Source organism: Hyaena hyaena, unplaced genomic scaffold, assembly GCF_003009895.1.
Source record: "Hyaena hyaena isolate Hyena2069 unplaced genomic scaffold, ASM300989v1 scaffold_67, whole genome shotgun sequence".
NCBI classification, from domain to species: Eukaryota; Metazoa; Chordata; class Mammalia; order Carnivora; family Hyaenidae; genus Hyaena; species Hyaena hyaena.
The window spans coordinates 2896864-2921008 of record NW_024080699.1 but is presented as its reverse complement, the minus strand read 5'-3'; the positions used below and the strand labels follow the sequence as shown (position 1 = coordinate 2921008).

General features: G+C 48.8%; 1 protein-coding gene across 6 annotated transcripts in view; it reads right to left on the bottom strand.

Moving 5' to 3' along the window:
* DGLUCY (D-glutamate cyclase) overlaps positions 1-24145 on the bottom strand; it is a 75078-nt gene that overhangs the window by 4834 nt on the left and 46099 nt on the right. For 4 of the 6 annotated variants that reach the window (XM_039232541.1, XM_039232544.1, XM_039232543.1 and 1 more), the window contains 6 exons: positions 21804-22007; positions 15104-15364; positions 9602-9701; positions 5411-5559; positions 2221-2340; positions 1033-1184 (listed from right to left, as the gene is read on the bottom strand). In XM_039232541.1, coding sequence (XP_039088472.1) covers positions 1033-1184; positions 2221-2340; positions 5411-5559; positions 9602-9701; positions 15104-15364; positions 21804-22007 — 986 coding nt within the window. The remainder of the gene's footprint in view (positions 1-1032; positions 1185-2220; positions 2341-5410; positions 5560-9601; positions 9702-15103; positions 15365-21803; positions 22008-24145) is intronic. The other 2 variants (XR_005528495.1, XM_039232545.1) reach the window with 1 other exon arrangement.

Genomic DNA, 24145 nt, shown 5'->3' with positions numbered 1-24145 from the left:
AAGTCAGGTCTACAGTCAGGTACCCTCGGGTGGGCTTTGCACCCTGTGGTTGAAGATGCCCCTGAGGTGATTCAGATGCCTCTACGTTTGGGAAACTGCTGCCCTAGCAAAGCACTGCATCCACCCCTACGCTTCTTCATTTGTTCATTCGTTCGTTCGTTCGTTCATTCATTCATTCATTCATTCTACAAGAATTTACCACTACTTTTCCCTCTGCTGGTTGCTGGTCTTACACTTGACAATCCAGCCCTTTGGGAGGCCAGACTAGGGAAGTGAGGCCTTCGGTTGCATGAGACTGTTTCGGGACCGGTTAGGAGTGGCTCTGGGGTCAGCGGCCCAGCCTGACCTCGCACGGGAACCCCTCCTCCATGGGCTCACGTCAGAGGCTTCCTCCTCCCAGGGCTGGGCAAGGGCAGAGGGCAAGGTCTTCCTTACAGTGAACCGGAATCTGCTCTGTGACCTCTGCCTTTTGGCCTACTTTCGTCTCTCAGGGAGCCGAGGACACTGTCTGTCCAGGAAGCCATTGGGGTGTGAGGCCTCAGCACCGCCTCCTCCAGGCCAAATTCCCCAGCTCCCTCCACTGTTTCTCAGACTTTGCAGCCCCCTCAGCTCCCGCCTGCCCTCAGGTGAAGCTGCAGCTCATGGGGAAGTCACCTCAGGCCTGGGATTTAGACATCAAGTCAGGGCTTTGGCTCCCATTTCCCATGATCCAAATTATTCTAGAAAGTTCTCCCATAAGGTGCTTTAGGTTCTTGGAGGAGCAGGGGATGAAGAGGTGGGTTTGAGTGTGTGATCAGGATCAGTGGGTAGGGCCATGGGAACTGAGTCCTTGAGTCCTTCTGTTTTTAAAAGATAACCAGCCTAAAATAATCCGCATGCCAAAGAGCCACATTTTGTGGTGGCAAATTTTGCTCCCCCGCATAGGCGGGCTCTGCCTCTGGCTGTTGACAGGCAGCAGTGGCACGGGTCCTGGGCTGACAGTCTGGAGCACGCCCGCCTCTCCTGCAGGGGGTGCCAGCCGGGGTGTGTTACCTTAGCAACGGACGGAAGGGCCTCAGCCCAGTTCTGCTCCCCAGGTGCTCCGGAGGGCCCAGTTGCCTTCCTTAGGTAACGCCTGTGGACCTCACTTGAGTTTAGGATGTACAGCGCACAGGCCAAAGCATAGCCTCCCCAGTTAGAAACACCTAGAACAGAAAAAGTTTCTATCATAGAACTGGAAAGCTTCTGGGGTCCATCACCTGGCCTCTGAGCAGCGGAACTCATCTCAGACAGTGGCCCCAATGGGTTCTTGGGGGGCTCAGTCAGTTGAGTGTCCACCTTCGGCTCAAGTCATGATCTCATGGTTTGTGGGTTTGGACCCCCACATCCGAGCTCTGTGCTGATATGATAGGGAAAAAATAGGATTAAATAGGCAGAGAGGGAAAGGATTAGGATCTGAGGTCCCTGGATGAGGAAAGACATATTTTGGAACAATTCTGGGAGTGTCTGATCACATCAACACTCCCACCTAGGCATAAGGTTCCTCTCAATAATGTAACAGACTCCACCTATTCCCCCTCAGATTTCCCTCAGGAATTTGACAAAAGACCTGACTGAAAAGAAGTAGTAGACCATAAAACCTATGACCCACAAGGAATGGAATGGCCATAGACCACCCCTCATACAATGGAAATGAGCCAATCAGGAATGGACAACCCAGCACCTAGAACTCTCCAGCCAATAAGGATAGGACCTGAGGAGAAACAAGAGGGAAGGGAAAGGGCTGACCAAAACCCTACAAAATAAAGACCCTGGCCTATAGTTCGGGGATTCACTTTTGAATATCCCCTCTCTGTGAAGAGAGCTTTCCTGCTACTCTTCCTTTCTAACCTTATACTCTAATAAACTTTTGCCTGCTGCTCATTTGGTGTCCACGTCTCCATTCTTCGAAGCAGTGAGACGACAAACCCCGGGCATTGAGGTAAAAAAAATTCTGCAACATGGACAGCTGGGAGCCTGGAGCCTGGAGCTGCTTTGGATTCTGTGTCTCCCTCTCTCTCTCTGTCCCTCCCCCACTCACACTCCATCTCTCTCAAAAATAAATAAACATTAAAAAAAATAAAAGAGTGGCTCCAAGATCAGTGGCACCAAGGGCTCCTGGGAACTTGTTAGAAACACACATTCTTGGGCGAGGCCCCAGCGCAGACCCGGGTCTGACTGGCCCGCCGTGTGAACACTCACCAGCGATGACAGCAAAGTCGGTCTCCACGTCACAGGCGATCACATCCCCATTTCGTATGTGTCTCTTCACAGCCTCCTTGACTTTGCCCATCCCAAGCTCGTTGCCCCCGTCACCGACCCCTGAAGGGAAGGGGAACCAAGGCAGTCAGTGTACAGGGCTGGGCCAAATGGGGGCTGGTTGTGGGGCGGCAGCCCCCTCCACAAGTGTCTTGTTTGTTGCCTCAGGCTGGGGAAAAGGGTTGGTTCTACGTATATTTTCAGACAACCAGGAGATGGACTTCTCCTTCAGATCTTCTAGAAACTTCTTCAGCTAAAAGTGAGTTAAGGGACACCTGGGTGGCTCTATTGGTTAAGTGCACGACTTCGGCTCAGGTCATGATCCCACAGTTCATGGGTTCCAGCCCCGCATTGGCCCCTGTGCTGACAGCTCAGAGCCTGGAACCCCTGCTTGGGATTCTGTGTCTCCCTCTCTCTCTGCCCCTCCCTCGCTTGCGCTCTGTCTTTCTCTCTCTCTCTCTCAAAAATAAATAAAACGTAAAAAAAAATTATTTTTAAAGTGAGTTGAAGTTTGGAACCCACCAGAATGTGGCCAGTCCCCTGCTGAGTCACGCTCTCGAGTCACAGGTGGAGTAACCTCCGTGCTGGTGCTACCAAGCAGCTGTGGTTCCTCAACTTTTGAGTGACTCCTGCTCACAAAGGGGCTGCAAGAAAGGCCCTGAACCCATCCGTGTGACAGGAACTGGTACAGATGGCTAAGGTCAATTCTGTACCGTAACTTAAAGAATATGAAATATGGGGCACCTGTGGGGCTCGGTTGGTTAAGCGCTGACTTTAGCTCAGGTCATGATCTCGCAGTTGGTGAGTTTGAGCCCCGCGTTGGGCTCTGTGCTCACGGCTTGGAGCCTGGAGCCTGCTTCAGATTCTGTGTCTCCCTCTCTCTCCGTCCCTCCTCTGCTCTGTCTCTCTCTCTCTTTCTCTCCAAAATAAATTAAAAAAAAAAAAAAATCTGACCAATGCTGCAGCCTACCCATCTGAGGTGGCTCTAGAGGAACACCATTTGGTCCTGTGTCCAGGTATTTCTGGAGGATTCTGTAGGCCAGAGATCAGCTGAATCTGCCTCCAGGCGAGGGCTGTAGCTGCCTTAAGAAAACCACTCATGTGAAGCACTTGTCCAGGGGCCTCAAGGGCACAGGGCCAGGCAGTCAGGTTGCATGGCTCTCTTTGTGTCTGTTTCTAGAAAGGCCTGGAACGTGTGGAAGCATTCCACCAGAGGCTAGCATTTGCTGTGCGATGGCAGACAGGCGCCAGAGCTACCGTGCTTCAAGCACCGGAGACTTGGATGTGGTCCAAAAAATCAGACTGTTGTTAACAGCCAGACACCTTAGGTCCACACCCTGGGGATTTCTCTCCAAAAAGTGTTCTGGGTCCACGACTGCCGACTGAATGAAGGGAACTAATGACAACCCCCAGCGTTGGTATGTTGTCTATTTCTGTCTCTGCTCTTTTGCATTTTATGAATTTTGTCTCATTTTTTCCTCAGGTGAGCCCTGCCCGTGACCTTGTTTTCCTCGCTTGATGGCACTCCCAGAATCTCCAAGGGGGTGGCGCTCAGGTCCTGGGGGGTCAGTAGTGCGTCCACGACAAGGTAGCTCCCTGTGGAAACTGAGGAACAGGCTGTTGATGGAGCAGAGGGGAGAAAAGACCAGGGGTGGCCCTGCTGAGAAGGCGGTGCTGTGGGAAATCATAGGAAAAGCTCGGGCTCCTTCGGGTAAGAGAGGGGTCCAGGCACCCACAAAGGGGGGCAATCGGAAGGTACAAACAGCGAGCCCTACCTGCGTCCTCTGGGATCTTGGGAGCCTCCTTGGGGGGACAAGCAAAGATTAGGGGTCCATTCATCAGGGGAAGAGCAGCTCCTTCAGACCCTGATTGCCCCCTTTGAACTAGGAGACCCCTTCCCTCCGTGCCCCGGGCACGCCTTCCTCCAGCCCTCAGGTCTTCCACCAGGCCAGCCCCGACAGACCGGAAGCTCAAGCCGATTGTGTTGTGAGCACCACACCCAAGGCCTCTTCTGGGAAAGACCAGGCGATTTGCAGAAAGTTTCTACTCAGCCAGGAAGACTTTCATCGTCTCATCCAAACCTCAAAAGCCAAAGGTGACTAATGAGTCAGGGAAACACTCTGAAGAGTTTGAATGAAGAGAAGAGAACAAATAAACAGAGAACAGAGAAACTTGCCTTAATTACCCCAGGATCTATATCTACCCCCAGGGGAAGAACACTGTTCTGGGAGTTATATCAAACCTTTCAGCAATTCGCTTAAGACAACGTGATTCCATGAAAAGCATGTTTGGAGGGGGCCTGGGAGTCTGGCTTCCTAATCTACCAGCAACACTAATGAGCTCAATGACTTCTAGGTACCTCCCTAGGTCTCATTTCTGGATACTCTCTCTACCTTACCTACTTCCCAGGGTGTCAAAGAGGCTTCCACAACACATGGATGTGAACCCTCTTTGAAAACGATGACATTCTGTACAAACACAAACGATCACATTATTGTATTATTAGCAATCAGAATATTGGCACTAATCATATATCTAAGGTATGTTTAAAAATTAAAGCTCTCATAAGATGAGGGACAGTATATACACGGTCTATTTGTCCTACATGACCAAAAGAATATGCCATGCCTTGGTTGTATTATTATTATTTTACTATTAGGGTTTTTTTTTAAGTTTATTTATTTATTTTGAGAGAGACAGAGACAGCGGGAGTGGGGGAGGCGGCGGAGAGAGAAGGAGACAGAGAACCCGAAGCAGGCTCCACACTGTCAGCACAGAGCCTGACACGGCCTCTAACCCACAAAACTGTGAAATCATGGCCTGAGCCGAAACCAAGAGTCGGACGATTAACTGACTGAGCCACCCAGGTGCCCTTATTTTACTATTAGTTTTAATATTGTAGAGTTGGGGGAAGAATATGCGAAAGTGTTGTTTCCTTTTCATGTTCGTGGGAATGCTGGGTTTCTAAGGGATGACATCTTTGTTGTCTAAACCAACCATGATAGACAAAGAGCATTTCTGGAGTAGAAAACTATGGGCCCCGTAAAATGCCTTCATGTCACGTGTTCAATAGTCACTAAAAGGCATTCAGTGTGGACACACTCTTGTTGAATTCTCCGTGCTCCCAGCTTACCAGAAGATGAGATTCCAGGAATCTTCTGTGCTGCCAGGAAAAGATCATCAATGGGGTCAACCAAGTGCTTGATGTTCATCTTCCTCGCATTATAGTAATTACCATCGGCGGCCCTTCCTGTGCGCTCTATTGCCAACAGATGGTCAAATCTGCCAGGAAGCAAGGGCACAGGGGCTTTATGGAGGGTGTGGCTGCCTTGTTGGGTCATGTGTTTATGTGAAGGACCCTTGTACTCTTTCTTTGATTCCTACAAATTCCTACAGAATTTGGCTGAACATTTATGTGTGCCATGGCTTGTGCTGGGGGCTAGTTGATCAGATCTTTTTTAAAGTTTATTTATTTGGAGGGGAGAAATGGGCAGAGAGAGAAAATCCCAAGCAGGCTCTGCACTGTCAACAGAGCCTGATGTGGGGCTGGAAAAACACAAACCATGAGATAATGACCATCTCCACTCGCCAGTGGGTACCAGCACCCAGAGGTGTGAGCGTTAGTGGCTACTGGCTTCTTCCAAGGTCTTGTTCAGTTTACAAACACAAACAGACTTAAAAAAGAGTTGAAAGGGAAGACAAGTGAATCTAATTGCAAGACAGAGATTAGATAAGAGACACAGGCAGCAGCGGTAAGCTTGTGGGCTGTGGAATCAGATCGTGTGGCTCTGAGTCCAGGCCCTCTCACTCATGGCCTGGGCCAAGTACTTAACCTCTCTGACCCACACCTGCTGTATGTGATGACCTGACAAGGGGTCCTGTCTTATACGGTGTTGAAAGCACCCTCCCTAGGCCTCATTTTTGGATGCTGTGCCTGCATTACCTACTTCTCCGGGTTTTAAAGAGGCTTCAACAATATAGTGGAGAAAAGGCACAAGAAGTGCTAAGCAGAGGGCCCTGCACCTACTCAGTGGGCAGTAAGTGGTGGTAGTTGTGATTGCTATCATTATTAGGAGGAATATGATCTTTTTTTCCCCACTGTTTTATTTTTAAATTTTTATTCAAATTCTAGTTAGCTAATATAAAGTGCATTGTTGGTGTCAGGAGTAGAATTCAGTGATTCATCACCCACTGCTCATCACAAGTGTCCTCCTTATGCCCATCCCCCATGTAGCTTACCCCCGGCCATCTCAGGAAGAATACTGTCTTGATAATCCAATTTAAAAACACGAAAATCGCACTTCTATAACTCTCTAAATCCTCCCACGATGGAGTTCTTTAAAATCTTTGCTATGGAGGGGCGCCTGGGCGGCTCAGTTGGTTAAGTGTCTGACTCGGCTCAGGTCATGATCTCATGGTTCGTGGGTTCGAGCCCCACGTCGGGCTCAGTGCTGACCGCTCAGAGCCTGGAGCGTACTTTGGATTCTGTGTCTCCCTCTCTCTCCATCTCTCCGCCGCTCATGCTCTGCCTCTCTCACTCTCTCAAAAATAAATAAACATTATTTATAAATTTTAAAAAATCTTTGCTATGGAAAACTGTGTGGTGGTCCCCCTAAACATGTAAAATAGAATCACTGAGTGAACCAGCAATTCCACAAAAGAACTGACAGCAGGGTCTCCAAGAGATACTTGCACACCCTTGTTCACGGCAGCGGGGTTCACACTCGCAAACAGTAGAAGCTGCCCTGTGCCCACAGATAGACGAACAAAGAATCAAGTGTGGTACATCCTCAAAACGGACAGACATTCTGCCACGTGCTACAACATGGATGAATCCCATGGATAATCTGCCAACTGAAATCAGCCAGTCGCAGAACGAGTACTGTATGATTTCACTTATATGCGGTACTAGAGCAGTTGATTCACAGGGACAGGAAGTAGACGGGTCAGGTCGGGTGGGAGGTGGGAGGGGGATGGAAAGTCACTGTTTAACGGGGACGACATTGCTGTTTGGGAGATGAAAAAGTCATGGATGTGGATGCACTACAACGCGAATATACCTTAATGCACATGAACGGCACACTTAAGATGGCTAAAGTGGTAAAATTTATGTTATGTATATTTTACTACAGTAAAAAAAAATCTAAGCTCTGAATGCTTTTACTGTATGTTTTTATTTATTTTTATTTTATTAAAATTTTTTAAATGTTTATTTACTTTTGAGAGAGAGAGACAGAGAAAGAGCAGGGGAGGGAGGGAGACAGAATGTGAAGCAGGCTCCAGGCTCTGAGCTATCAGTACAAAGCCCAATGCGGGGCTTGAACTCACAGACAAGATCATGACCTGAGCTGAAGTCGATGCTTAACCTACTGAGCCACCCAGGCGCCCCTGTACATCTTTTCAAAACCAGAATCTTTATGGCTGGTCTGTGCCCTCTGGGTGTGCAGAATGTGGTGACATCCTATGTGCCTGGATGAACAGGCCACTGGGTAGGTTTTGGAATGTAATCCTGAGGCTGCGTGTCCACGGCAGAAAAAGGCAGCCACTGAGAAGCAGAATCAACAAGAGGAAGAAGCTCTTTCTTTTTTCTAAGTTTATTTATTTATTTTGAGAGAGGGACAGAGAGAACGAGAGGAAAAGGGCAGAGAGAGAGAGAGAGAGAGAGAGAGGGGGAGAGAGAGAATCCCAAGAGGGCTCTGCGCTGTCAGTGTGGACCCTGGTGCAAGGCTCAAACCCACGAACGGTGACATCATGCCCTGAGCTGAAACCAAGAGTCTGATGCTTAACTGACTGAGCCACCCAGGAGCCGCAGGAGGAAGGAGCTTTGACCCTGAATTTCCTCTAGATCTATATCAAAGGTGTTAAAAAAAAAGCTGTTTAGAACCAGACCTCCAAATGAGATTAATACATTCTCTATTCTGCAGGGAGAACACCATTTCTGGATCTTCCCACAGGAAAATTCAGTTAATACACCTCAAGAAGGTGGGATTGATTTTTTTTTTTTTTTTTTTAGGCCCTCAGGGTCCATTTAGCTACAGTGGGAAGTAATTCACTCCTGGGAAGGCTGTTCCCTGGAAAGAGTTAATGCATTTTCTCCAAAGAGAGCAGAACCCTCTCTCCTGACCATCAGATCGGCCCCACCTCTCTCCACTCAGCAAACAGAGCAGCACCTGTGTTAACTGCCATCCAGATTCCACACAGGAGAATTTTCTAGCTTCTTTCTGAAGATCCGGAGCTTTGTTTATATGCCAACTGTTTGGAGAATATGAACATCTCTAACACGAACCATACATCTTCCTGCAGCTTTAAATAGCATATCAGATCACCGAATTCTGCTGTCAAGTGCAGTGAAGCTATGCCCTCCAGGCCTATTACATCAGTGTTTTAAGTTCTAACAAGATAGTTCTTAGTGGGTTGTGAGGTAAATTTATTAGGCTGGGTCAGCATTTCCAGAAAAGTAAAATAGAACACTGAAGAATAGAATAGAACAGGCTGGAATAGAAAATGTCAGAATATATTGTTTTTTGAAGCTTGTTTTAGTTGTGTGTGTGTGAGCATGCGCATGTGCATGTACACATGTGTACTGTTTTGCAATGCAAAATGTGTTATGTATTACTTCTGTCGAAAAAGTTTGCAGAACACTGTATTAAAAATTGTAAGATCTGAAATACACCCCTACCTACAATATAGATGTATTTTTCAAAATGTTTGATCATAACACACAGTAAAAACATACACATAAGTGGTTCAGTCCGTTAAGTGTCTGACCTTGGCTCAGGTCATGATCTCATGGTTCGTGGGTTCGAGCCCCACGTCGTGCTCTGTGCCGACAACTCAGAGCCTGGAGCCTGCTTCAGATTCTGTGTCTCCCTGCCTCTCTGCCTCTTCCCCCACTCACGCTCTGTCTCGGTCTCTCAAAAATAAATAAACCTTAAAAAGAATACACGCAGCTGCATAAAGTTTCATGAGCATACTTAACATTACGACTTAAAGTATTCAATTGTATTTCTATTTCTATTTCACCTTCCGAAGGTACTGGTTACCCCCACTGAAATGACTCACTGCTCTCTAATGGGTCATAATCCAGTTTGAGAAGCTGCTAAGTTCTTGTTTTTTTATAATTTTCCTAATGTCTCCCTCTCCTGGGAAGACATGCCATCTCTCAGGGAGTTGCCACTCCCAGAGACCCTCTGCGAAGCCCCAGCTTGTGACCCGCCCGCCTGGCCCCTGAGACCCCTGGGCTCTGTTCCCTCTCTGGAGCTGTCAACGAGTGTGGGGGGGCTTTCCCCCACCGCCCACTCGCACTGGGAGGTGACATACATACCTAGGTGACTTGGGGTCCCCATCTTTGCAGAGAAATGCCTGAGCAGCTCCTGCTGATTCACCTTGGAACGTTAATACGGGGATCTGTGACTTCAGGACACCTTGAAAGTAAAGGCAAAGGGTGGACACATCAGCCCTAGGGCTGCATTTTGGAAATTCACGTTGGCTTTTCAAAAGCTTCTTTGGAGAGGATCATTATCATGAGGGGCAGCACCTACCTGTAGAATGCTCTGTTAGGAAAGCCAAGATCTGGGACGCAAGGGTACTTGCTTACTTTTAGTCCTGAGTAAACAGTAGGGTTGGTGGAGCGTGTGACCCTGAGCAGGGGTGGAATTGGGCTAGTGGCACCGAATAGGCCGCATGTGGATGTCCACAACACCGTGTGATCAGAGGCCTATTCTGGCTCACTGTCCTCGTGAGCGCTGAGGACATATTTAGGTGCCCAGGTGACAGGAAGGCAGCCCTCCGCTAAACATGTGACATGTGCGCTCTCACTTAACCAGCACAACAATTTTATGTGATCAGAACCATTACGAATCCCATTTTACAGAAGAGGAAAACTGAGGCTCAGAGATGCTATATAACTTGGGCAAAGCTGAGCACGGAAGGTCAGTGACGGAGGATCTTAATTTCCATCCTAAGTTCTCATCTGCTCCCCACCCTTCCCTCCCTGCACTCCTTTAGGGAAGTTCCAGAACAACAGAGGAGAGGTCCCAGAGTCCGAGCCTGGAGTTAGCTACTGATAGTAGAGTGATTTCCAAAAGTGAATTTGACTCTCAAAAACGGCACCTTTTCTAATTACAGTAATAATACATATTATTGCAGAATATGTGGAAAGCACACACAAATTCCCAATTAAAATAAAATTGACTTGGGGCATCTAGTGGCTCCGTCAGTTAAGCATCTGACTCTTGGTTTTGGCTCAGGTCATGATCTCATGGTTTCGTGAGTTCTAGCCCCGTATGGGGCTCTGTGCTGACAGCTGGGAGCCTGGAGCTGCTTCAGATTCTGCGTCTCCCTCTCTCTCTGCCCCTCCCCCACTCGTGCTCTGTCTCTGTCACTCAAAAATAAATAAACATTAAAAAAAAAGGTCTCCTTCCTGGAATAGATTGAAACTAGTTCAATCTTTCTTAAAAATAAATAAATAAAATGGACTTGATTTTCTTTAACTAATAGACCTCACAGCAGTTTGGGGTACAGTCCCTGCGCCTTCACCGGCCCTGGATGAGGTCTCCCCGCAGAGCCTGAGATACCTACCAGAGGGCCTGCGACCGGGATCGGACCCCCCGGAACCGCTCTGTGGACAGAGGGGGTGTCGTAATCTCCATCATCAGCCCCTCACACTCGTCCCCCACAAACCCAACCCAGGTAAGGTCTAGGTTAAGACCATGTGCTTGTATTATAAATGTGGATTCGGGGTGGCCCAGCTTCACTGCATTGTTGCCCGCAAGCCCTTTGGGAACTGCCCCCGAGGGTGGAGGGGCCAGAATCATTGTCGGAGACCCTAAAGGGCCTCTCTCCAACATCCCTCCCCAGCCCCACCCCATGTCTAACAGGGAAAGACCAGAAGAGGGCAGTCAGTCCACCGAGAGATATCCACCGAGCACATTCTACACGGGACGAGCCAGGGACCGGGGGTGGACGGGTCACAACAAGCTGAAAGACCCAGCCCCTTTCTGTGCTGTGAGGAGCACCCTGGTGACCCAGCACCGGGACCAAAATACCCCTGGGTGGGAAGCTATGTTCCTAGCTCTGTGACACGTCACGGAAATTCCCTTGGCTGTGGTCTCCTCCTCTGCAAGATGGGGTTAACCAGGCCCCTGCCCCCAGGACTGCTTGGGGGTGTAAGTGATAGGATATGGACAGAGCACTGAGCCCGGGGAAGACGGCGCTTAGTAGGTGCTAAGTTAAGGCTGGTGCTTTCTTACTTTCTTGACATTGGATCAAGGATACAGGATACCTGTAAGAAGGAGCACAGGGGGCCAAACAGGGCAGGGCACATAACATGCCCCCAAGGCGGGGGCACAGAGAGAAAGAGACTCTGGAAAGGAATGTCTGGGCAAGATGAGAACCCGCACCTGAGCTACGAAGAACCAATGTATCAGTTTGGTCCATTTATGCTCAAGACAGGGAGGAAATGACTAAGCTCTTTCTTTAAACATGTGCAGCCTTTGGTTATAAAAAGAACCGAAATAGTTTTCACTAAAAGGGCCAAATCTCTTTTGCTTTCTTCGTCCACATGTAATGAAATTTCTGCAGAATCTGACACGGCAGATTCCATCTCTAAACCGCCTGGCCAGGTGAGCCCCAGTTCTGAGCTCATGTGCCCCTGAAGCCTCGGAGCCGGCGAGCAGGTGAGTGGGGAGGGCAGACCTGCTTCTGGGAAAGCACATGGCTAAAAATACCGGACTGAGCTGTCAGATGGAGAAGACTGCCAGCCCGTTGGCACTGGCCGCCACCGTGGCCCATACCTTCTCCGTGTTGACACCACAGTCGGTCAGTTTTCCTCTGTCCTCAGTGCAGCCCCTCCCTTCTCCATCTCCCTTGCTGGCTGCCCCTCTCCCTGTGGAGGGTCCCCGGAAGCAATCCTGGGCCCTTTTCTCTGTCTCACATTCCCTCAGTGATCTCACCCTGTGTCTGGACTTAAAAGACCATCAATATGCCTACTGCTCGGATTTATCTTTCCAGCCTAGACTGCTCTCCTGACCTTGACTCGTAGATCTGTCTACTTGACTTCTCCACTTGTGTGGCTGATAGATTTCTCACCCCGAGGCTCCAACCTGCACTCTTTTAAAAACTTTTAAAACATTGAATTGTGGTAAAATATAGAATGTAAATTTTATTCTCTTAGCCATTTCTTAAAAAAATTTTTTTTACATTTATTTATTTTTGAGAGACAGAGTGAGACAGAGTGTGAGGGGAGGAGGGGCAGAGAGAGAAGGAGACACAGAATCTGAAGCAGGCTCCAGGCTCTGAGCAAATGTTCTGCACAGAACCTGATGCAGGGCTTGAACCCACGAACCGTGAGATCATGACCTGAGCCGAAGTCGGACACTTAATCGACTGAGCCACCCAGGCACCCCCTCTCTTAGCCATTTCTAAGTGTACGGTTCTCCGGCAGTGAGTACACTCACAGTGTTGTTTGACCAGCACCCCACCATCCATCTCCAGAATGTTTTCATCTTCCCGAACTGAAAACTCCAGACCCATTAAACAGCAAACGCCCCCTCCGCCCTCCACCTGCCCCCGCCCCTGAAAACCACCATTCTACTTTCTGTTCCTATGGTTTTAATTGCTCTAGGCCCCTCGTATAAATGGAGTTATACACTATTCATTCCTTTGTGACTGGCTTATTTCACTTAGCATGTCCTCAAGGCTCACCCATGTGTCAGAATTTCCTTCCTTTTTAAGGCTGAATGACATTCCATTGTCTGTATGTACTGCCTTTTGTTTATTCCTTCCTCGGTTGACAGACACTTGGGTTGCTTCCACTGTTTGCTTACTGTGAATACTGCTGCTATGATCATGGGTGTGTCAGTATCTGTCTGGGTCCCTGATGTCAGTTCCTTTGCAGTATATTTATACCCAGAAGTGGGATTGCTGAATCCTACAGTATTTGTTATTTTAAATTTTCTGAGGAACTGCCATACTAGTTTCCACAGCGGCCACACGGTGTTTGCCTCCCACCAGCGGCGTCTTCCCCCGCTCGGGTCACGGCAGCTGCGACCTTTTGGTCACCCTGCCCAAACTGTGAAGCAATCCTGGCCTCCCGTCTCACCCGGCATCCCCTCCATCCGGAATCATGACTCTACCCTCAAAATATGGACAGATCTGTCTATTTCTCGAAGCCTCCACCTGTACCGCTCATCTCTTGGGGTCCCCTGAAACCAGTCTGACATGAAGACTCGGTGCAGAGGGTTTGTCTGGGAGACGGTCCCAGCAGGCAGGGGGGAGGAGCTGAAAGGGAGGGCTGGAGGGAGGAAAAGCATTGCTCTAGGCAATGGGCTCTCCTGCATTGTCTCCCCTGCGGCACTGGTTGAGGGGCTCCTGGAGACATTAGTCTCCTGACTTCTGGACCGAGCGGTTTTGCACAGCTTTGGAGAAATCCCCCAAAGCACTGGCTTGCAGTGGGGCCCGGTCAGGTTGGTGTGAATCAGAACTTCTGCCCCAGCTGTGGCTAAAATCACTGGGACCACAGGGATGTGCCCCGGGGTACCCCGCACTCCAAGCCACCCCCCGTCTCCTGCTTGCAGTAGCTTGGCCAGTTTCCACCTTGTCCCTACAGCCGCCTGGGTGATCCTTTCAAAGTGAAGTCAGAACACGGCCCGCCTCCACTCCGTGACCCCCTAGGGCTCCCCCAACCCACCTGGAATAAAAGCTCAGATGTTCATGAGACCCTTCCGGGCCTGAGTTCGGGACCCTTCTGTCCTGCCTCTGGCCTCTCTTCTTATTCATGCCAGGCCAGTCAGCAAGCCAGTAGCCCTTTCTCAAACCTGCAAGGCGCCCACTCTACCCAATGGCCTCTGCTCTGGCCACGGTCACAGCCTGGGCTCTCTTCCTGCAGACAGCCCTGGCCTCCCCCATGCATCAACCTCATCAGTCTTGCCTCAAATGTCACCTTCTCCGTGAAGCCTTCCCTGACCATCTTGTTTCAAATAGCCCACCTCTGCGCTGCCCTTCACCATCCCCCATCCGGGTCCACTTTCCTCCCAGCCTCACGCCTTCTTCTACACCACACACTTTCCTGCCCCCGGATGGCTTCTTGTCAGCCACACTCCCCTGGGATGCTCTCTCCAGGAGGGCAGGACAGGGTGAGTCTTACTCACTGATGGATCTCCACAGTGCCTGGCGCATAGTAGGTGTTCAGCACACATTTGCTGTGCCAAATGGATTCTATATGTTCAGATACAGCCTTTGGGAAACTTCCACGGTGCTAGAGGGTATGGCTTACTGGGACCGAAGTCCTTTTTAGAGGCTAAAAGGAAAAGATTGTGGCTCTGCGGCTCTCACGCCACCTGAGTGCTCCGGGAGCCCGTGTAGCGTGGGGCATCCCCACCCATGGGCCCCGGGTGAGAGCCCTTCAGCCACTCTGTTCCGGACTATCCCACCTCCAGCTGGGGGGTGGGAGTCCAGGGCTGGCTGGGGGGTTGCTGAGTCCTCACCAGGGCTCTTGTAGGGAGGGGAGCAGATGCACGGTGGGACCTTGGGCTCCGGAGCCTGAAGGACCTGGGTTCAAACTCCCAGCTCACAGTTCCCACGTGGGGAAATCACCTGGACTTCTCTGAGGCCCAGCCTCTTCATCCATAAAGTGCGGATATGATGCTGCTTATACCAAAATAGCAAAGAGTTGTTCTGAGCCCCTAAGGCCAACTCCCCCCCCCCTCCCCACGACCTGTGCACGGCCCTGTGCGGGGTGCTGGGGAGGAGCCAGGCTCGCTGACCCCCACCCTCTGCCCGCGGGGATCCCCGTGGGGAAATGGACTGGGCTCATCTCACTGCTCACCTTGCTCAACAGCCTCTTCAACAAGCTTCTTGAACAAACTCAAGTCTCTCAGGTCAACGATCATGGAGACCTCCTTCCCCAAGGCTTGCAGGCAGGCGGCCAGAGCAATGGCTCCCGGGGGGCCATCCGTCTCTTCCTGGGGCTCGTGGTTGAAGTGCGTGGGGAAGCCCGTGGTGATGAGCACCGACCGGGAGTGGGACAGTGACAGGGAGGCCCTCAGCAGCTCATCTTTACAGAGCAGGTGCCCGATCCCCCGGCGGCCTAAAATTATTGGGGGAAAAAAAATCATAAAATAACGTCACTGTGTTTCAAGTAGAAACTTATGCAAACAGCAGTTTGGTTTTTTATTTCCTTTGGTTTCGGAAGTGGATTTGAGAGGTGTGGCAGAGACTGCTGGCTGTTCCCTGGAATGCCTCCTCCTCCTCTGTCCCCCCCCCTCCCCCCCCGCAAAGGGTAGCCAGTCAATGGCTGCCCAGCAGTGATTCCAGTTGGGGGGGGGGCGCGGAAGGAGGGCACAGGACTAGGCTCTCTCGGCAGCATTTGGAGAGCGGTCAAAGGGAATGTGAATGGAAGTCAGGTACACCCCCCTGGGCCGGCCACAACTCCTGGCCTCCTCCCACCACCCCCCCCCCCGCCCCCGCTCTCAGGTGCGGGGGTGTGACAACCAGCGCCCCCTGGAGGCCACAGGGTGTGATGGCAGAGCTTCTGGGTCCGGGCAGGTCTCCCTTCCTGCTCAACCCGAACACGCACCTGGGAACGCCTGCCCTGGACACGCTTGTACTGTATTTGAGGAAAGCATCTCGGGGTCAATTTGTTATCGTGGTTTTAGCAAATTCTAACTCGCACAGGAATATCAAAGGAGGAGTGGCAAGCCGGAAGAAGCCCCCGAGCAAGGACTTGGGTGCAGGGATGTCGGTGTAAAGTGAGCCCAGGAACATGAAGTCAGAAGATGGAGGAAGTGCGAAAAAGGGGAGAAAAGCCGCTGAAGAACGCGTGAGTGAGCAAATTAACTCCAAAGGCAGCTGGGGCCCGATCCCGCTTGAGATGCTCTCTGAAACCGTGGGTGCGCACCTCAGGACTGTCCCGGAGCGCAGGGAGACTGGGCGCTGACGCACCTGCTCCTGTCCCCTGTTGGGTGCGGGTTACCCATCAGGCTGTAAACTCTCCGCCGCTCGGGGCTGTGCCTGCTGTGCTAGAGGGGTTCGGGGGGTGCAAGGACACGCTCAGGTGGAGGACAGAGAGATGTGAGCCCAAGCGGGGAAGCTGTGGGGTTGGGCACCGCCCATGGCAGCATCAGGTGGACCCGCGGGGGAGGGAGACAGGCGGGGGCGCCAGCAGCATCTGCCGTGATGCCCGCGGGTGTCTGCCAGCGGGTCCCAGCTGGGCAGCACAGCCTCCCAGGGCCCGTCCCATTGCCTCGAGCCCCTGTCCGCATCCAGGTCACGCAGAGCGTTATCTGTGCGCTGTGAAGGCAGCATGTGGCTCAGAACTTCCCCCACAAGCTGCGGCTGAAATGAGAGGTGGGAGGGCCAGAGACAGGGGGTGTCGGCCTGGCCTCCAGCTGCCTGGAGAACTTGAAGGGACACGGGGCTGGGGATTCTGTTGTGGGGGGACAGTTCCAGACTTCGAATCTGGGAAACTTGTGTTCACACCCAGGTGCTGGAACGTGGTGGCTGTGTGACCTTGGCCTGGTCCCTGGATTGCTCTGGACCTCAGTTTTCCTAGCGGAGCGTGGTGGGGGGTGGTCCAGGTGGAGGAGGGTGCAGTAGGAGTGCATCTGTCAGGAGGGCACTCTGACCTTAAATTGGCACATTCTATTGGCACCAGCAATTCACCTATAGGAATTTACCCTCATGCAGTGATTGTGGGGGTGCCCACACACATAGTCAGAAGGCATTCATCACAGATTGCTTATGGTCCAAATTGATAGGATATTAATACAAATGGTGGCACATTCCTCAAATGGAATTCTAGGCAAATATTAGAAGGGATGTGGTAGAAGACTAATGACATGGAAGGCTGTTTGCAATATATTTACAGTGTGTGTGTGTGTGTGTGTGTGTATTCTTACATATATATATAAGAATATATATAAGAATATATATAAGAATATATATCAGAATATATATGAGAATATATATATATAAGAATATATATATAAGAATATATATATAAGAATATACATATATAAGAATATATATAAGAATATATATAAGAATATATATATATAAGAATATATATATATATAAGAATATATATATATTCTTTCTTCAGTCTTACAGGTTTAAGACTAAAGAAAAAGACTTTAAGGGCAAATATTGAGCTGTTGATAATGGTTAATTGTGATGAGATTCTGGTAATTTTTTAAATGTTTATTTATTTATTTTGAGAGAGAGAGCAGAGAAGGTGCAGAGAGAAAGGGAGGAAGAGAGAGAACCCCAAGCAGGCTCTGCACTGTCAGCACAGAGCCCAACTCAGGGCTCGATCTCACCAACTGGCCGAGCCACCCAGGCACCCTGATTCTGGTAATTTTTACCGCCTGTTTATGTTCATATGTTTTCTGAGGCTTCTGCAACGAGTGTGAACTGCTGTGGTGAAAGGAAAGAAGAACATTTTTAAAGGAAAATAATTGGAATAGTAACCTGTTTCATAGGATGTGATAAACAACAAAAGTGAGAGGAGGAGAGAGAACTTTGTCAAATTTACAGCAGTGTGTGATTTCATTAGTCATGATGGTTTTATTAAGAGAGCAAACATCATCACTATGAACCCCGGGTCCCTGCATATTCTCCAGGGATGTCAAATGCAAGCCAGCATCCTCTCAAAAATGACAGAGTGTCTCTATTATAATAGTGAGTAATGCTCCAGATAACACCATTAATCTTGTATCTGCTTATTTAATACAGTAGGAATCAAAAGCATCTGTTGTTCTTTAGGATTAAAGACGTTCCTTAATAGACAGTATTGGCACCTCTGGGCAGTTATGAATCTGCCGTTCCCACAAGCCTCATGCTTCAAACCTTGACACAGTCTGACTGAGCACCGAAAGGGGGCTTTGTGGATGACCTCCTAGGTCATTCTGATCCGTAGTCAGACGCGTTATCCATTGTGCCACTGGCCCTGTGACCTCCTAGGTCATTCTTATTAAGTTAGGGTGTGCCGGGCCTACAGTAAATTTGCTTCCCACTCACTTTTTTTATCTGAACTAATGGAAGAGTTAATAATTCATCTTCCCTTCTGACCCTCCTGCTGAGTGGAAGAGAGATAGCCTGGATTAGAATGGTTGTGAGGGAGAAAGTATTGCAGATATTTAAAAAAAAAAAAATCCACCCAGGAAATCAACTATGTTAGAGGCTCTAAATATACATAGCCGTGACCATTCATTTCTATATATGCATGTCCTTAAAGGTGCATCTGTGATAGGCATAGATCTCAAATTTATTGTGGGGTTATATGTAAAAGAAACCATAGTCTCTGCAGAATGAACGAACAAATGAATGAATGAATGAACAATGTAACAGACAGACAAAACATCAAAAAGCTGTGCCCTGTGGTTTTGAAGGAAGTTTTGCTACTGTAGACCTTTGATCCCAAACCCAGGGGAGAGAGAAGACTTAAAAAAAAAAATATTTTAGAGAGAAAGAGAGAGATGGGGAGAGGGGCAGAGAGAGAGAGCAAGAGAATCTTAAGTAGGCTCCATGCTCAGCGAGGAGCCCAACATGGGACTCAATCCTCCGGTCCTGGGACCATGACCTGACCCGAACTGAGCCACCCAGGCACCCTGAGATCAGACATCTTCCAGGCTGGTTACTGGCCCTGGAGCTGTTAGATTCTTAGCTGCAGTATTATTTAACATAAAGGCACCCTGGCTGGCTGCTCTATGACTCTGTCCAGCTGCTGCTTTCTGTACCAATGTTACTGTCATCAGCTCTGTCTAGGTGTTGGGACTTTGGCCAGGAGGGTCTATGCCTTCGGCTGACCTCACCCCCCTCCTCTCCACAGGGGGCCCACCACCGCCAATCCAGGTATCTGCTTAGGAAACAGGGGTCAGATGAGCCACCAAGGGGACCACCATATGACTTCCCCAGACATTCAAAGTACAGAGAGCTCCCAGGTCTAGAATTACAGCCTGTGAGAAGGTGCAGAAGGAATGGGGTGTGAGCCCATAGAGACCGGAGCACTGTGTTAACTGGCCGTGGGACTGTGATACACCATTTAAACTCAGATTCCGATTTATCCAACATTTATTGATCGTGGGCTTTGGAGTCTATTAGTGTGGATTCAATGTCTTCCCTGCCCTGCCCATCTACTAGGTATGTGGACTTGGGCAAGTTTCTTAACCTTTTTTCTTTTTAATGTTTCATTTATTTCTGAGAGAGAGAGAGAGAGGCAGCATGAGGAGGGGAGGGTCAGAAAGAAAGGGAGACACAGAATCTGAAGCAGGCTCCAGGCTCTGAGCTGTCAGCACAGAGCCTGATGTGGGGCTTGAACCCATGAACCGTGAAATCATGACCTGAGCCGAAGTCGGACACTTAACGGACTGAGTCACCCAGGGGCCTCAGTTTCTTAACCTTATATGCCTCAGTTTCCTCATCTGTTAAAGGAAGTTAATAATAGCTCTCTCATTAGGTCATTGGAAGAATTCAATAAGATGAAACGTGTCAAAGCTTTAAATTTTTTAAAGTTTATTTATTTTGAGAGAAAGAGAGAGAGAGAACACGGAGGAGGGGTAGAGAGTGAGAGAGAATCCCAAGCAGCCTCTGCACTGTCAGCACAGAGCTGGATGTAGGGCTCAAACCCTCAAACCATGAGATCACGCTTAATGGCTTAATCAGTTGAGCCACCCAGGCGCCCCGAAATGTGTCAAAGCTTTTAGCATATGCCTGGTCTATGGTAAAACTCAGCAGATGATAGCTATTGGTCTCATAGACCTCCCGAGGGAGATCTCATAGTTATTACTCCTGTTATACTGATGAGAAACGGAGGCGGAGAGCCGCTGGGAAGGCTGCACCTTAATTCTCTCCGCCTGCAAACCGATTGACTTTCCATGCACATCGGCGCCCTCTGCTGGCCATCTGGGATCAGACATTTGGCTCTTAATCATGGCGATGCCGCAGAAAGAGAAAAGCCCCTTGACTAGCTTTCAGCCAACCTCCTTCTACTTGCAACCAGAAGACCCCTAGTGGATCCCATGTCTAGAAAGCCAGCGGGTCTCAAGCTATAGAAGGAATGTCCTTTCTCGGAGACTCAATATACAATACACATGTTGGTTCCAATCTCTTGTGAGGCTGTCTCTGGCAGGATCCTGCCCCACCAGTATCTGCAAGGGAGTGACAATCCAGCCCCCAGCCTTACCTCTGTTGCCCAGCACAAAAACTCTGTTCTGCACCCAATCTCAGGGCAATGGCACAAAAGAAGGGGATTAGGGACACTTGTAAACGCAGGGATGGCTTTGTTTAAATGGTGGCAGTTGACTACCTAGGAACCATACTCCCTGTTTTCTTACCTACCGGGTCCCAACTGGATCCTGGTGGCAGTGTTTCCAGTTAATAAGCTCACCTTCCAAAGTCTCTCTTATGTTTAGTGTTGACAATTTGGGGAAAAAACATAAATTAAAAAAAAACAACAAAAACTACTCAGTCGAACTACCCAGAGATCATCAACATTAGAATTTTGGTGCATTTACTTTTTGGGGGGATTCATATGCAGTGTAAGCATGTAAAAAAAAAATCACACCGTGGGGATGCTCCATAGGGCAAAGAGAGAATTTAGGCAGCTGAGCCTTGTATATGTCGATGGAGGGGAAAGACGACTCAAGCAAATATCTTAATGACTCGCAAGTAACTTTTCAAAGAGTTTAGATTCTAACTACCTTTTTAAAAATTTTTTGAAAATATTTATTTAGTTTTCAGAGACAGAATGCGAGCAGGGGAGGGCCGGAGAGAGAGGGAGACACAGAATCTGAAGCAGGCTCCAGGCTCTGTGCTGACAGCTCAGGGCTCAAACCCATGGACTATGAGATCATGACCTGAGTCAATGTCAGACACTCAACTGACCGAGCCCCCCCAGGCATCCCTAGATTCTAAATACCTTGAAGCCTCGTAATAACATTGTTTTTGAAGTTTATACCTCAAAAACATTCATTCATTAGAATGACCTTATAAGTGAAATCTTGACACACATTGGATGAAGCCTCAATTTCCATAATTTAATGAAAAATGTAATAGCATGACATTAAGGCTATGCTTATTTTCTTTTATTTATTTGAGGGGGAGTGGGGAGAAAGAGAGAGGGGGAGAGGGAGGGAGAGAGAGGGAGAGAGGAAGAGGGAGAGGGAGAGAGAGGGAAAGGGAGGGAGGGAGGGAGGGAGAAGGAGAGAGGGAGAGAGGGAGGGAGAGAGAGGGAGAGGGAGAGAGAGAGAGAGAGAGAGGAAAATCTTAATAAGGAGATTCCACGCCCCTTGCAGAGAATCAGGTGCTTAATCTACTGAGCCACCCAGGCGTCCCAAGGCTATGCCTACTTTCTTGATACAATAGCAACTTCTTTTCTTTGATAGTGTTATTTAAATAAAGAGGAATGAATCCTTCTCGTTTCATAAAAAATTTACACTGTAATGCATGCACTTTGCATGCTGCCTTTTTCACTGACCATTACGTCAATGATGAATTTCTCCAGGTCATTAAGGTGTGAACTTTCTTACCTGGGTCTGCGGCTATTATAGTCTCTAGTTCTCTAATCTTCTGAACAGCTGAAGCCGACGCAATGCTGTAGTGCAAAGGATCCTGGGAAATGTGATGGACCTCAGGAATTCCCTCAGGGGTAAAACGACTGGCTGGAGCCTCCGGATTCTTAAGGTTGGTCATGACTGTGCAGCCCGGTGCACTGGTGAAAGCCAGCGGGGTCCCTAAAACACACAACAGGAGGGACTAATGCACTCACTTCATCAAACTCAGTCCATGCTCCTCTAGCTCACTGCTGACGGGCAAGATGGCGCCATGCCTCAGTTCTGCCAACAGCGCTTCGAGGCTCGTTGCACTAAGAGAAAACTGTCTTATGGCTGAATCAAGTCCCACTTAAACAGGTGCCTCAATTTTTAGGAAAGTGAAGATGAGTTGAATACGGGAGAAGGGAGGTACAGCCACAGCTACAGATAGGGCTGTAGGAGTTTCTGTCAGTTTAATCCATGGGTATCAGAGGGTACGTACTGAACTCTTACAATGCATGAAGCCATCTCTCTATACTTTGCTAATAAATAGCTCTCTCTGAACATAGCTCCTATTTTTCCCATAGGACTTTTATTTTGATTTGGTACATGCTAATTTTGTTCTTTAAAAAACTCTCCCCCCCCCCCCCAAAAAAAAGGACTCAGTCCATTGAGCAACTGACTCTTGATTTCAGCTCATGTTATGATCCCAGGGTGGTGGGATTGAGCCCCACATTGGACTCTGTGCTGAGCATGGAGCCTACTTAAGATTCTCTCTCTCTTTCTGCTCTTCCCCCGCTTGTGTCCTCTCTCTCAAAATATATAAATAAACTTAAAAAATATTTTAAAGTTTATTTATTTTTGAGGGAGAGAGAGAGAGCATGAGCAGAGGAGGGGCGGAGAGAGAGGGAGACACAGAATGTGAAGCAGGCTCCAGGCTCTGAGCTGTCAGCACAGAGCCTGACGTGGGACTCGAATCCACGAATCGTGAAATCATGACCTGAGCTGAAGTTGGACTCTTAACCAACTGAACCACCCAGGTGCCCCCCCTTTAAAAATATTTTTTAATAAAAATCATTTTTAAAAAAGATTCTCTCTCTCTCCCTCTGCCTCTCTCCCACTCACACATTCTCTCTCGCACCCTCCCTCTCTCACACAAACAAAACAACACACCTCTCCCATACTAAATCCCGGGCAATGTGAATCCCGGCACGCTAGCATAGTTATTTAGAACTGGCTTTGGTGTGCCAAGCAGTCGGAGATGAGATTTTTATCCTCTCTAAACGTGTTTCCTCAACTATATCATAATGATAATGCTTCAGATGCTTGTTGTCAAAACTAAACTGGAAAGTGCACAGAAAAGTGTTCTTGCAAAGTGGTTCAGAGGAAACCCTCAATAAATGATGGTTTGCACGACTGAATCAGGCACAGTATCTTACTAATCCTATGCTTTCGTGCCTGGTCCATTTAGGTGCTTAATACTTACTGCCCTTCATTTACCCTGTCAGCTTTCTTCACTGTCATTATTATCCAAGAGTGCTTTCACCCCACTCAGCTCTGTGCTCCCAGAGATGAGGGACCACTGTTTATTTATCTCAGAATTGAGTGTCTCAATGCACAAGAGTCTCGGATTTCACAGAAAACAGTCACAGTTTTTTTCAGACTTAACAAAAAGCCAGAGTTAGTCGACACTGCAGAAGAAACACCTACTGATAACTGCAGAAAGCACTCTAACTTAATTTTTAGATAGGCAAGAACTAAGGATTTGGACGAATGTAATCACTCCTCTTCTGTGTGGTGGTCAGCATCTAAAACCGGTCACTCTGATGTCAGGTACACATCAGAACAGTCGTCTCAGAGTGTGGCACGGGGTTTTGCCCCGTCAGCTGTGAGGCGTGTAGCAACTAATCTATCACTAAGAGTTTGCACATAGAAGTTTGAGCATGACTTTTGTAAATCAGAAATACTCCAGGTCATCCCTAAACTAGTGATGTCATTTGGTCTCACATACAAACAGGCGTGCTCTTTCAAGCCAGAGCTAGTGGGCTGGAGTTTGCTGCAGTAAAGGGCAGCCCCTGTGGCTGGTGGCAGGAGGGGGTGAGACCACCGTGCTACATAGTATTCACTGCACGTCCACACTGCACGTGTGTGGACGTGTGAACACACATGAGCCCACACACACTCAGAAATGACCACACCCTCCCTGAGAACTGCATCTTGTCTCATGCAGCATTTTATTCCCAACATCTGGGTCCACGCCTGGCACGTAGCAGGTGCCTAATACATTTACTGTTAGATAATAGAATCCCATGGATCTCCTAACTGTATTAATCTCCCCC